Source organism: Scyliorhinus torazame, chromosome 2, assembly GCF_047496885.1.
Source record: "Scyliorhinus torazame isolate Kashiwa2021f chromosome 2, sScyTor2.1, whole genome shotgun sequence".
Classification (NCBI taxonomy): domain Eukaryota; kingdom Metazoa; phylum Chordata; class Chondrichthyes; order Carcharhiniformes; family Scyliorhinidae; genus Scyliorhinus; species Scyliorhinus torazame.
Genome location: NC_092708.1, coordinates 352,821,151 through 352,835,889, shown reverse-complemented (window position 1 = coordinate 352,835,889; position 14,739 = coordinate 352,821,151). Strand labels below are relative to the sequence as shown.

Sequence of the window (14,739 nt, the reverse complement as noted above, 5' to 3'; positions counted from 1 at the left end):
TTGTGAAAGTATTAAGAAATGCACACAAATATATGTCACTTCCATTTCAAAAAGCAGCAGACCTTTTTAATTGCTTTCCTTCTTTTCCCCCAATTTAAGTTTGTTTGTCTGGAAATGTTTATGAAAACTCTAATGGAAAGAATACAAACGGCCACGAAACAGAGCTTGGATCATAAGAAGAATCAAGAAATTCAATGAAAACAAATTCCAGGAAAAGCCCGCGTATGAAAATAAGGCAGCTAGCACTATCTGCAAAATTAATTGAGAAGGCAGTTTGCTTTCATAAATATAAAAATTTTCATCTATTTTGGTTTAAGGCAATTTGTCAGATTTTCTACTGCACAGCCAAGTGTACATTGATGCAGTTGTAACAGTATTCAAATCAATCATGGATTTTAGGGCAGAGCTGTATTCTAACTTCAATACTGGTGTACAAATTACTTTTGACCATTCTACATCTATGGTCCTGTTGTCCAGGACAGAATTCCCAAACAATCATGTGGCAATGCCATGAAAATGGTTAATTGAGTTCTATCAATACACAAAAAATTAGCTTTTAATATGCTGTAAGTATACTGCTAGATAATAACACAAGCTTTAATATCTTCGCAATGTTGTGCTGTAGCTGATTTGGTAAGTAGCCTTAAGACATTTATAGTGAACTTGTGCTTTTCAAAATTTTGCAATGCTGCTAAGTGTTCTGAACAAACAAAATAGTATCTAGTGGCCTTCATCCTGAATGTACCAGCTAAGTAATATTTTGAATCAGTGTAAAAGCTGAAGCAAGCATGCCAAAGCATACTATGCACTACTGTACCAAACACTGTGGCTACCTGAACAATTACATTTAGTTCAGTGTAATAAATGGTTTGTAATTTGTGTATCTTTGTGTTTGCAGGTATCAAATCAGCAATCCTGCAAATTATAATTTTTCCATTTATATAGTATACAAATAAAAGCTCAGCTTTCTGAAGCACATAGTAAATGTGTATTGCTTTGACCTGTATTCTGCATATTAACAGCATCCCAGTGTGCACTGCTATATGAAGAATCTAAAAGATCACTAAGTATTGAGTTGCTGCTAGTTTGAGTTTTACTGATGTCAAGCTTTAAGTAATAGCAATTTCTGTAACATAATAGTAACGTTTCAAATAGTTTGTTAACAATAATCCTTAAAACAAAATTAAATAGCTGTAATCTCCTTTTAATACTCAATATTTTATTCATCTATAAAAATTCCAATGGTTTATTGTTGTAAATGAATCAAAGTGATAAATTATATTGAATTAATTTAAACCTGTTTTAAGTAATTGCATTGTTGGCAACCATAATTTACTATATTATGCAATATCAAATGGCATTGTAACTTGAATATTTGAAATTATGCATTGTGCCATTGAAGTCAATGAAGTCTAGCAATTTTTATTTCCTGATTTTGTTGTACCGCTTGTACTTCCCGATAGCATTCCTGATAAATTAAATGACATGAAAAGACAGGAACAGGATTCCGAATGGAGTCCTGCTAATAGACTGTTGTACAAGAAAAAACAAATATCTCACCATGAACTACTGCAGAATGAAATGTTACAATGGGAGATACAGGAAACATTGTCCAGGGAGTGGTGGTGTATTGATTCAAAACACTATGCAGTCACACCACATACATGCTAGAGTGTAACTGGAAATGTAAAAACACTATCAAAATATTACAATTGGTATTTACAGGCACAAATACATAAATGTTATTTCTCAGGCACCTTTTTGGCTTGAATTATTCTAGCTTTTGCAAAGTCACAGATTTATTCAACTTGGCTAAAACAGTGTTTAGACACAATTCTGGGTCTATGCAAGCAGTGGATCAGATTCTACAACCTGCAGATTTTGTGGTTAAATGCAAAATAAGTGGAGTATGATTTGTGCTACAGGCAGCCATAATTTCATGCCAGTGACCAAGATTCCAAGCAATTCCGCAATAAAAGCCAGAGTAGGTACCTTCATTCTTTAAACATAGAATTCCTACAGTGCAGAAGGAGGCCATTTGGCCCATCGGGTCTGCGCCAACCCTCTGAAAGAGCATCCTACCCAGGCCCACTCCCCTAATCCAACCCCGTAACCCCACCTAACTGTTGGACACTAAGGGGCAATTTAGCACGGCCAATCCACCTAACTTGCACATCTTTGGACAGTGGGAGGAAACCAGAGTACCTGGAGGAAACCCACGCAGTCACAGGGAGAATATGCAGATTCTACACAGACAGTCATCCAAGGTAAGAATCAAACCCAGGTCCCTGGCGCTGGGAGGCAAAAGTACTAATCACTGTGCCACCCCTAATGCTATAATTTCAATAACTTTTAGACATCTAATAATTAACACTGAATATGGTTTCTCAAGGTTTAGAGAACATATAACACAAATGTGTGACTTAGTTATTAAATTTAATACCGTATTTCAAGGCACCAGACAATTTGCAACTTGGACATTTTCAAAAAAAGGAATTTAAAATCCAGTTAAAGAAAAATAGCTACAAAACATAACATTTGAATTGACGTGTGTTTCTTTTGTGTGTTCTATCACAAGTCCCAGCAAGTGCAAATGTGTCCTAAACATTCACCTACTATCTATTTGTATTTCAGTGTCTCCCCATTTTTATTGCGCGGTCCTTTTTTAAGCGGGTCAACAGAGTGATCATGGGCTTCGTCTGGGCGGGCAAGACCCCGCGAGTAAGGAAGGTAATGCTTGAGCGGAGTCGGGGGGAGGGCGGGCTGGCGCTGCCAAATTTTACAAATTACTGGGCGGCTAATATAGCCATGATCAGGAAGTGGGTGGTGGGGGGTCAGCATGGGTGCGCATGGAGGCGGCTTCATGTAAGGGCACCAGTTTAGGGGCGTTGGTAACTGCGCCTCTGCTGTTCCTGCCGGCACGGTACTTCACCAGTCCAGTGGTGGCGGCGGCCCTGAGAGTTTGGGGCCGGTGGAGGCAGCATGTGGGAGCATCGGTTTGGGCCCCACTCTGTGATAATCACCGGTTTGCCGGGCCCGGTGAGTATGGACGGGGAGTTCCGGTTATGGCGGAGAGCGGGTTTGAAAGGATGAGGGATATGTTCATAGAGGGGAGCTTTCAGAGTGTGAGGGCGTTGGAGGAAAAGTTTGGGTTGGCGAGGGGAAACATTCAGGTATCTGCAGGTGCGGGACTTCCTTCGTAAACAGGTGGTAACCTTCCCGCTCCTATCGCTAAGGAGGATTCAGGACAGGGTAGTTTCCAGAGGGTGGGTAGGAGCAGGGAGCGTTTCGGACATTTACAAGGAACTTATGGGGTCAGAGGAGATGCAGACCGAGGAGCTGAAGTGCAAGTGGGAGGAGGAGCTGGGAGGTGAGATAGAAGATGGTCTATGGGCAGGCGCGTTGAGTAGAGTCAACGCGTCCGCAACATGTGCCAGGCTCAGCCTGATACAATTTAAGATTGTTCACTGGGCTCACATGACAGTGGCCCGGATGAGCAGATTCTTTGGGATGGAGGACAGGTGCGCAAAACGTGCGGGAGGACCGACGAACCATGTCCACATGTTTTGGACATGTCCAAAGCTTTGGGGATTTTGGCAGAGGTTTGCGGACGTCATGTCCATGCTGTTAAAAACAAGGGTGGCACTGGGTCCAGAGGTGGCAATTTTTGGGGTGTCAGAAGACCCGGGAATCCAGGAGGAGAAAGAGGCAGACGTTCTGGCCTTTGCTTCCCTGGTAGCCCGGAGACGGATACTATTAGCATGGAGGGACTCAAAGCCCCCGAAGTCGGAGACCTGACTATCGGACATGGCTAGCTTTCTCTGTTTGGAGAAAATCAAGTTTGCCTTAAGAGGGTCACTGTTAGGGTTCACCCGGAGGTGGCAGCCGTTCGTCGACTTCTTTGCGGGAAATTAATCGTCAGCAGATGTGGGGGGGGGGGGGGGGGGGTAGTTTAGATTTGATTAGGGGGTCAATAAGGGTGGGTACCTGTATGAGAGGTAAATGGCTTTTGCACTATGTTTATGGTTTCATGTATATTGTTTATTTTGTTGTTACTATATACCGAAAATACCTCAATAAAATGTTTATTTTAAAAAAACATTCACCTACTACACTTTCAAACTCCTGGCATGACCAGATCTATTGCAGGGCAGGTGGTGGTAAGTGTCGTGCCAAAAGTATTAAGAATATTAACTTTCTGTACTACAATTACAGTTGCGAAAGGATTTAACACCTAATTCCAATACGTAATCAGCGACCAATGTTTTAAAAATATGCTGAATAACAAAGAGCTACATGAATATAAGTAAAAGGCTCCAAATCGAGGTGGTACAAAAAACAATACAGGTGACTAATTCATTAAACAAGCGCCTTAATCAACCTTTACTTTTAGAATCAGTTTGTTGTTCACAAAAGGGGTATTACATCAGACATTGGCATTTCTCTTTGGATATTTTATCATCCAATCGAAAATTCCAGAACACCACAAAACACAAGTTACAAAATGCACCTTTAAAACCCACTACTGAATAATCTTACAAGACTGCATTCTAGGTTGTGGGAAAAAATAATCTAGTCAAGTCACACTGGGGAAAAAATTAACTTAGAATATTAAAATGTTTGATTCTCAATGTTAAACAATATTGAAAGTAGGACAATAAAAAAAATTGCAAAATGCTTCAATCTTCAAATATCTGCAGCTTTGTCATATCCACAATATGTGATACTGCATGATCCAATCATTCACTGAAAAGAGAAAAAAAATTAAGAATGTATTAGTTCATTTTATAGGATGAATCGCAGCTATTATCCTACAGGTCCTGCTTATAAAGCGAAAAATCTTTTTTACAATTTACTTGCAAGAAAGGATGCGCGATGCTGCCTTTAATCACATTATTCAACAGAAACACTGCAGTGATCTTATAAATGATTGCAATATTTATAGAACTTCTATTTTCATAATTTATGACAAAAGTTTTATTACCCATTTTGTTGAGACCTGGTCCATTTTAATGCATGGCGAGGAGGTAATGTAACTGCAGGATGATAGAATGTGCAGTCAGCTCTCTTACAGTGTGTGCTGAATCGACATGGCTGGAAGAACATAACAGAAAAGTCATTATTCTCTTTTATATTCTCACTTTAACAATTCTCTGATCTTTTCAAATTAATTTTCATACCTTTGGATGGATAAAAGGACACTCCACTTTTTTGCAGTCTGGAAAGAATCGACACAAAGAACTGCCTGTGTTTGCCACGGGTGCTATAGAAACAAGAATTAAAAAAAAAAAAACTTTTAATGAACAAACCAGAAGTCAATAATTAAATAAGTACTTTGGTCTAGAAACATGCAGTTATGGGAAATGTGAATAGTGGACTTTATAACATAGGTACAGGCAGAGTAAAATGCCAGTAATTTCCCTGCTGTATTTATATAAATATAATTTTACATTGCACCCATAACCTGTCAAGTTTTTGCATGATAAATTTCTATGTTCACATCATAATTGAAAATACAATTACAAACTGGTCCTGTTGTAATTACACCTACCACCGCCAGCTCCCCTTCCCACAGAAGTGTAATTACAGTGCAATGGGGTAATAATAAGGAACAAGGAATTTATACTAGAAAAATAAAAATAAGGATAGACTGCAAGACTTGAAAAATTGGGATTAAAATTACATCTGCTTGAATTATAACATGCTGTCTTGAGATGGTGTAAGATTAGACAACATAGAAATCAATTTCACTTCCTGTGCCCAGCAGGAATAGGGCACCAGCACTCAGAAATCACAGCAATACAATTACTGTGCAATGCTTCACACAACCATTTTTCCAGGGACCATCTGTTTTAGATAGCAGCCTAATTTTAAATGCTTAATCAGGGCTCCACTGCACACAATGGGGAGGCGGTGGCATAGTTGCTGAACTAGTAATCCAGAGGCCCAGGATAATGATCTGGAGACACGGGTTCATATCCCACCACGGCAGGTGATGGAATTTAAGCTCAATAAAATATCTGGAATTAAAAGGCTAATGCTGACCATGAAACCATTGTTGATTTTCGTAAAAAACAATCTGGTTCACAAGGATGGAAATATGCCATCCTCACCTGGCCTGGTCTACATGTGACTCCAGACCCACAGCAATGTGGTTAACTCTGAAATGGCCTAGCAAGCCACTCAGTTGTATTCAGCCGCTACGAAAACACAAAAAAGCAATGAAATCGGAAGGACCACCCGGCATTGAACCAAGCACCGGAAACAACAAAGGCAAACCCAGCCCCGTTGACCCTGCAAAGTACTCCTTATCAACATCTGGGGGCTTGTGCCAAAGTTGGGAGAGCCGTCTCACAGACGAGTTCAGCAACAGCCTGATACAGTCATACTCACAGAATGATATCTTATAGTCATACTCACAGAATGATATCTTATAGACAATGTCCCAGACACCACTATCCTGGCTATGTCCATCTCACCGACAGGACAGACCCAGCAGAGATGGCGGCACAGTGGTATACAGTCGGGGGGGGGGGGGGGGGGGAGAAGAGAGTTGCCCTGGGAGTCCTCAACATCGACTCTGGACTCCATAAAGTCTCATGGCTTCAGGTTAAACATAGGAAGAAAACCTCCCACTGATTACCACGTTCCGACCACTATCATGATGAATCAGTAGTCCTCCATGTTAACCACCACTTGGAGGAAGCACTGAGGGTGGCAAGGGTGCAGAATATGCTCTGGATTTCAATGCCCTTCACCAAGAGTGGCTCAGTAGTACCACCACAGACCGAGCTGGCCGTGTCCTAAAGGACATAGCTGCTAGACTGAGACTGCAGCAGGTGATGGGGAACCAACGAGGGAAAAACATACTTGACGTCATCCTCACCAATCTGCCTGCTGCAGATGCATCGGTCCATGATAGCATTGGTAGAAATGCCCACTGCACAGTCCTTGTGGAGACAAAGTCCCATCTTCACATTGAGGATACCCTCCATTGTGTTGGGTAGCAATGGAAGGATGCTTTTCTAATTGGAGGGCTGTGACCAGTGGTGTTCCGCAGGGATCAGTGCTGGGACCTTTGCTGTTTGTAGTATATATAAATGATTTGGAGGAAAATGTAACTGGTCTGATTAGTAAGTTTGCAGACGACACAAAGGTTGGTGGAATTGCGGATAGCGATGAGGACTGTCGGAGGATACAGCAGGATTTAGATTGTTTGGAGACTTGGGCGGAGAGATGGCAGATGAAGTTTAATCCGGACAAATGTGAGGTAATGCATTTTGGAAGGTCTAATGCAGGTAGGGAATATACAGTGAATGGTAGAACCCTCAAAAGTATTGAAAGTCAGAGAGATCTAGGCGTACAGGTCCACAGGTCACTGAAAGGGGCAACACAGGTGGAGAAGGTAGTCAAGAGGCATACGGCATGTTTGCCTTCATTGGCCGGGGCATTGAGTATAAGAATTGGCAAGTCATGTTGCAGCTGTATAGAATCTTAGTTAGGCCACACTTGGTGTATAGTGTTCAATTCTGGTCGCCACACTACCAGAAGGATGTGGAGGCTTTAGACAGGGTGCAGAAGAGATTTACCAGAATGTTGCCTGGTATGGAGGGCATTAGCTATGAGGAGCGGTTGAATAAACTCGGTTTGTTCTCACTGGAACGACGGAGGTTGAGGGGCAACCTGATAGAGGTCTACAAAATTATGAGGGGCATAGACAGAGTGGATAGTCAGAGGCTTTTCCCCAGGGTAGAGGGGTCAATTACTAGGGGGCATAGGTTTACGGTGAGAGGGGCAAGGTTTAGAGTAGATGTACGAGGCAAGTTTTTTTTTTTTTTTTTTTTATACACAGAGGGTAGTGGGTGCCTGGAACTCGCTACCGGAGGAGGTGGTGGAAGCAGGGACGATAGTGACATTTAAGGGACATCTTGACAAATACATGAATAGGATGGGAATAGAGGGATACGGACCCAGGAAGTGTAGAAGATTGTAGTTTAGTCGGGCAGCATGGTCGGCACGGGCTTGGAGGGCCGAAGGGCCTGTTCCTGTGCTGTACATTTCTTTGTTCTTTGTACTGCCACACTAAATGGGATAGACTTCAAACAGATTTAGCAACTTAAGACTGGGAATCCGTTAGGTGCTGAGGGCCATCAGCAGCAGCAGAATTGTATTCAACCATAATCTGTGACCTCATGGCCTGGCATATCCCCTACCCTACCATTACACCAAGCCAGGGGAGCAACCCTGGTTCAATGAAGAGTGAAGAACATGCCAGGAGTAACATCAGGCATACCGAAAAATGAGGTGTCAACCTAGTGAAGCTACAACACAGGACTACTTGTGTTCCAAACAGCATGAGCAGCAAGTAATAGAGCTACAATAAACACATCAGATCTAAGCTCTGTAGTCCTGCCACATCCAGCTATGAATGGTGGAGGACAATTAAATAACTCACTGGAGGAGGTGGCTCCAAACATTTCCTTATCCCCAATGGAGGAGGAACCCAGCACATATGTGCAAAAAACAAGGCTGAGGCAATCGCAATAATCGTCAGCCAGAAGTGCTGAGTGGATGGTCCATCTCAGTGTCTTCCAGAGATCTCCAGCATCACAGATGTCAGTCTTCAACCAATATGATTCACTCTGCATGATATCAAGAAATGGCTGAAGGCATTGGATACTGCAACGGCTATGGGCACTAACAATATCCCGGCAATAGTACTGAAGACCTGCGCACCCCTAGCCAAGCTGTTCCAGTACAGCTACAACACTGGCATCTACTCGGCAATGTGGAAAATTGCCCAGGTGTGTCCTGTACACAAGAAACGGGGCAAATCCAACCCAGCCAATTACCGTCTTATTGGTCTACTCTTCATCTCAGCAAAGTGATGAAAGGAATCATCAACAGTGCTATCAAGCGGCACTTACTCAGCAATAACCTGCTCACGGATGCTCAGTTTGGGTTCAGCCAGGGCCATTCAGCTCCTGACCTCATTACAGCCTTGGTTCAAAGATGGACAAGGGAGCTGAATGCCAGAGGTGAGAGTCGACATCAAGGCAGTATTTCACCGAGTATGACATCATGGAGTCCGAGCTAAACTGGAGTCAATGGGAATCAAGAGGAAAACTCTCCACTGGTTGGAGACATACCTGGCACAAAAGAAGATGGTTGTGGTGGTTGGAGGTCAATCATCTGAGCTCCAGGACATGACTGCAGGGGATCCTCAGGGTAGTGTCCTAGGCCCAACCATTTTCAGCTGCTTCATCAATGACCTCCCTTCCATCATAAGGTCAGAAGTGGGGATGTTTGCGGATGAATGCACAATGTCCAGCACCATTCGCGACTCCTCAGATAATGAAGCAAGATCTGGACAATATCCAGGCTTGGGCTGACAAGTAGCAAGTTACATTTGCGCCACACAAGTGCCAGGCAATGACCATCTCCCACAAGAGGGGATCTAACCACCGCCCCTTGTCATTCAATGGCATTACCATCACTGAATCCCCCACAATCAAGATCCTGGGAGTTTCCATTGATCAGGTACTGAACTGGACTAGCCATATTAATACTATGGCTACCAGAACTCGTCAAAGGCTAGGAATCCTACAGTGAGTAACTCACCTCCTGACCCCCACAAAGCCGGTCTAGAATCTACAAGGCACAAGTCAGGAATGTAATGGAATACTCTCCAACTTGCCTGGATGAGTGCAGCTCCAACAACACTCAAGAAGCTCGACACCATCCAGGTTAAAGCAGCCCACTTGTTTGCTCCCCCTTCCACAAAACATTCAAACCCTCCGCCACCGACAAACAGTGGCAGCTGTGTGTACCATCTACAAGATGCACTGCAGTAACTCACCAAGGTTCCTTGGACCGCACCTGCCAAACACACGACCACTACCATCTAGAAGGACAAGAGCAATAGATACCTGGGAACCGCATCACTCACCACCCTGATTTGGAAATATATCACCATTCCTTCACGGTCGTTGGGGCAACATCCTGGAACTCGCTCCCTAACAGCACAGTGAGTGTACCTACATCTCAAGGACTGCAATGGTTCAAGAAGGTAAATCACCACCATCTGCTGAAGGGCACCTAGGGATGGGCAATAAATGCTGGCCAAGCCAGTGACGTCAATATCCCATAAATTAATTAAAAAAACATAAGACCCTGATATAAATTTTGAGATACTAATGGCCACCACCTATCAGGTGCTAGACAGTATATATTTAGCAGTAAGACCATAAGATGCAGAAGTAGGCCATTCAGCCCATCGAGTCTGCTCTGTCATTCAATAAAATCATGACTGGTCAGATGTAATCCTCAACTCCAATTCGTCTCATCCCCATGACCATCCCTTACTGGCTAAAAATCTGTCTATCTCAGCCTTGAACATATCTCAGCCTTGAACATACTTAAATACCCAGCCGCTACCATAAATAATTCCACAGATTCACTACCCTCGGAAGAGGAGAATCTCAATAAGATCACCTCTCATTCTTTTAAACTCATTGGCGTACAAGCCCAACCTCCTTATCGCTCCTCCTAAGAAAGTTTTGCCATATCCGGGATCAACCTAGTGAACCTTCTCTAGTCTGCAGCCAATGCTGGTATAAACTCCTTCCCCGGTCCATTCCAGCCAACTCAACTTAATTTATAATTACCCTTATTTAAGTGTAGAACAGTTGTTTCTGACTCAAGTTTCCCACTCCCAAACTGAATGCTAAATTCTACCATGTTATGGTCACTGGTTCCTAGGGGATCTTCTACTCAGATTGTTTATTAAACCTGCCTCATTACACATAATCAGATCCAAAATAGCCTGATCCATGCCTGGATCCACAACATATTGTTCTAGGCAATTGTCCCGAATACACTGAATATTTTAATATGGTATTTTACTCTGGTACTTTGTCATTGCAAGGCACTTAAAAATCATGTACGTCTGTTATTTCCTTTTTTTAAAAATAAGTATTTTTGCAAAACAAAAAGTACACTCCTAATTTCCAAAGCAAATGAGAGTTAGGGCATGTCATTCTAGGGTCTTAGTTCTGAAGATTAAAAAAGGTAAACAAAATTCAAAAAGCCACAACTGTGGTGAGGAAGCCCTTGCCAGTATGTATAGACGTTTAAAAAAAATAAAACATAATTTGGCCAACATAAAATGTGATCCCCTGAATGGTACAAGAAAAAAACGTATGGAAATCACAATGCATTTATAGCTTGATTTATTTTTTCTTCTTGAATTTAGCTTTCACTAAAAAGATCATTCAACGTCAGACAAAAGTTAAGGATCATGCCAGGAAAAGATTTGTAATTCTAAAATAGAACCAGCATACATACCAACAATACAAAGGTACAAATCAATGTATTTACCCATATTCTCTCTCACTTCCTAAAGACATTAACACATGCTGATGTAGAGTTCTACAAGTGACAGTAATCCTCTAGTAGCTCACTTAAATGCTCAAAATGTGATTTATGAACTTAGGCACTGATTACTCACGGGCATTGCCTCTGCTGAGCTCAAATATCAGGATTCAAGTTTGAATACATGTAGCAAAATTTAACATACAAACCTGGTTGTTTAGGCACTACTGCAGTTCGCTTGCTTGCATGAGTGTATGGACAGTCTGGTCTAATACACTTGGAGTCATATTTGCAATTTGGATGTATAAACAGGCACTTGTCCCCAAATTTACACTTTGGAAATGTTCTGAGAAAAAAATTAAATAATTAGTGAACAATAGTTTCAGTCAATGTAAGAACATTGCAATGAACTTCCAAACAAATGGTATAATTTTGAAAATAAATGTATATTCCTCTACACAGAATTTAAAATGAATTTTTTAAAAATAGGAATCTTTTAAGTGTTTGAAATTATAAATTAAAATTTCAATATCTGTCGGTGTGGGGTTTGCACATTCTCCCCATGTCTGCGTGGGTTTCACGCCCACAACCCAAAGATGTGCAGGTTAGGTGGATTGGCCAGCTAAATTGCCCCTTAATTTATAGAAAAAATAATTGGGTACTCTAAATTTTTTACAATTTCAATATACAGTATTTGCACTTTTATACAGGCAGTCATTTCATTTTGAACCTGGGAGCCTGACATCCAATAAGACTGCTACTAGTGTTTATACCACCAAATCTGATTCCCTTAACTTGACAGCAAAATTGTAGACTGAGTTACTTTGAGAGTTTAAGAATCTGCTGCTGGGAGGAGGGAGGCAGATTATAAACACAGAGTCAGCCCTTAAACATTTGGAATCTGAACTAAGTGAGCAGCAGCATAAAAGCAATGCAAGGGTTCGTTCAATAACATGGCATAATAACGCAAATATTTAGGACCAAATTATACTAGACACATTATTCTAGTATAATCTGCTCCTGGCATCCAGCAACTGAGTTAACTTCTTTACAGTGTGTGCCAAACAAGCTCCAATAAATCTGTAATTGATCTGAATAAGGTGGAGAGTTCACAGAAGGGATTAAAGAACCCCACCTAATACCGTATTTAAATCTGGCAAAGGGTTAGTGAGGGAGGCTCTTGTCTGGATGGTGCATGACCTTTGGAGAGACTAATGTCAGCAAACAGCATATTTGCCCTCGATTTAGAGCCATAACAGACAATAGTTTATTGGATGATTTTACCTACACTGGGAATAGGATCAGTTAATAGTGACAATGTTATAGCTTTAAAATAGGATACCTCCCCGTATGTCTGCGTGGGTCTTACCCCCCACAACCCAAAGATGTACAGGGCAGGTGGATTGACCACACTAAATTCCCCCTAAATTGGGAAAAGAAATAAGATACCCAATACCATAGGAAATACTGACCAACAGCTCTAAATTATACTTTAATATCAGCTCTCTGTAAACAGTCCAATTAAAACTCTTGTCGCCAGTTCAAAATCCTAGAACTCCCTAACACGCTGTGTGGTGTACCGATAGCACACAGACTGCAGCAGTCCAAAAAGACAGCTCACCACCACCACCTTCTGCAGGGCAAACAGGGACGGGCAATACATTTTGGCCTAGCCAGCAATATCCAAATCCCATGAATCATTTTTTAAAAATCTTTAACAATTGGTGACATTCAAGTAACCGAAAGGCATTCATGTAAAAATACAACATTTCCATCTGTACACCGACAAATAAAATGAAGACAGACATCAGTGGCTGATTACATACATGGCCATTTTGTCTGCTTACACTGCTGCTACATCAATACAAAACTGGCCCTGCAGAGGAAAATTTTACATTGTAAGGGGACGGCAACTGCTTCAACAGTTTTGTGTGTCCATACAAATGGTCAGAGCAATATCGTCAACAGTGAATTACTGCCTTGAATTGTTAGCTAGACTTAAAAGCTAATCAAACGATCCTCTTCCAGTGTCATCCAGCTGGGTGGGACTGCTCACCTGGTTTCATTCTTACTTATTTAATCACAGCCAGAGAATCACTTGCAACGGCTTCCCTTCCTGCTCCCATACCATTTACCTCTGGTGCCTCCAATACTACCATGGCCCTATCCTATTACTGATTTACATACTGTCCTTCGGTGAAATCATCCGGAAACATTAGTTTTCACATGTACACTGGTGACACACAGCTTTATCTCACATCACCTTTCAACTCCTCCAATGTTATTAAATTATCGGACTACTTATCCAACAGTATTGGATGAGCAGAATTTGAGAAATATTGGGAAGACTGAAGCCAATATTTTCAATTACCACACTAAGCCTCTATTTTCTACCTATTGACTCCACCCCTCCCACTCGCAACAGTTTAAGATTAAGCCAGTCTGTTTGCAAACTTGGTATCGCATCGGGTCCCAAGATGCGCTTCAGATCTCATATTTGTGTATCATTAAGACGGCGGTTTTTCACTATTTTAACACTATTTCCACCTCCATATTATCACCCAACTTCACACCATTTCAGTTTCTAAATTAAAATACTTATTGAAAATTTTTCATTATAAGCAAAATAATATAAAACAATTAACCCAAGTTACAATCTCAAAGAACACAAAAAGCAAAAGCACAAATAAACTAAACTGCAACAACTGATGGTGACTAGCTCTTTAAAAAATGAAATGAATGGCTGCCATCTTAGGTAGAACCCTTCTCCTGACCCCCTGATGGAGTACTTGACATTCTCCAAATGTAAGAACGACATGAGGTCACCCAACCAACCCGAGGCACTGGGCAAAGTAGGAGATCACCATCCAAGCAGAACCCGTCTCCGGGCTATTAACGAAGCAAAGGCGAGGACATTCGCCTTCTCCCCCATCTGCAGCACCGGCGAGTCTGAAACCCCAAAATGGCACCAGCGGACATGGCTCCAGATCTACATTAAGTATCTCTAACATGGCCGGAATTCAAAAGCTTACTAACTTGAGACAACAGCAGAACATACAAGTATGGTTAGACGGCCCCACTGAACGCTCACACCTGTCCTCCACCCCAGAGGAGAATCCGCTCATCCTCACCCTGGTCAGATGAGCCCTCTGCACCACCTTAAATTGAATCAGACCAAGCCAAGCACGAGGATGTGGAATTAACCCTGTGAAGGGCCTCGCTTCATACCTCATCATCCAGAATGGGACCCAATTCACCCTCCCATTTCACTTTACCTCATTCAACGGAGCCGACTCCACTGATAGGATTTAAAGAAAATCTTGCTGGAGAGAATGGCTAATGTACCAAGGCTAGAACCCTTACAGA

At 41.9% G+C, this 14,739-nt stretch overlaps 2 protein-coding genes across 7 annotated transcripts in view; one reads left to right on the top strand and one right to left on the bottom strand.

Moving 5' to 3' along the window:
- LOC140403495 (echinoderm microtubule-associated protein-like 5) overlaps nucleotides 1–2,114 on the top strand; it is a 415,808-nt gene extending 413,694 nt beyond the window's left edge. For all 6 annotated transcript variants that reach the window (XM_072491458.1, XM_072491449.1, XM_072491467.1 and 3 more), the window contains one exon: nucleotides 100–2,114. In XM_072491458.1, coding sequence (XP_072347559.1) covers nucleotides 100–124 — 25 coding nt within the window. In that variant the 3' untranslated portion in view covers nucleotides 125–2,114. The remainder of the gene's footprint in view (nucleotides 1–99) is intronic.
- A 303-nt stretch (nucleotides 2,115–2,417) lies between these two features.
- Nucleotides 2,418–14,739, bottom strand: part of zc3h14 (zinc finger CCCH-type containing 14) — a 73,433-nt gene continuing 61,111 nt past the window's right edge. Inside the window, exons 14-17 of the mRNA XM_072491480.1 lie at nucleotides 11,583–11,719; nucleotides 5,181–5,263; nucleotides 4,985–5,094; nucleotides 2,418–4,746 (exon numbers count right to left, since the gene is read on the bottom strand). Coding sequence (XP_072347581.1) covers nucleotides 4,740–4,746; nucleotides 4,985–5,094; nucleotides 5,181–5,263; nucleotides 11,583–11,719 — 337 coding nt within the window. The 3' untranslated portion in view covers nucleotides 2,418–4,739. The remainder of the gene's footprint in view (nucleotides 4,747–4,984; nucleotides 5,095–5,180; nucleotides 5,264–11,582; nucleotides 11,720–14,739) is intronic.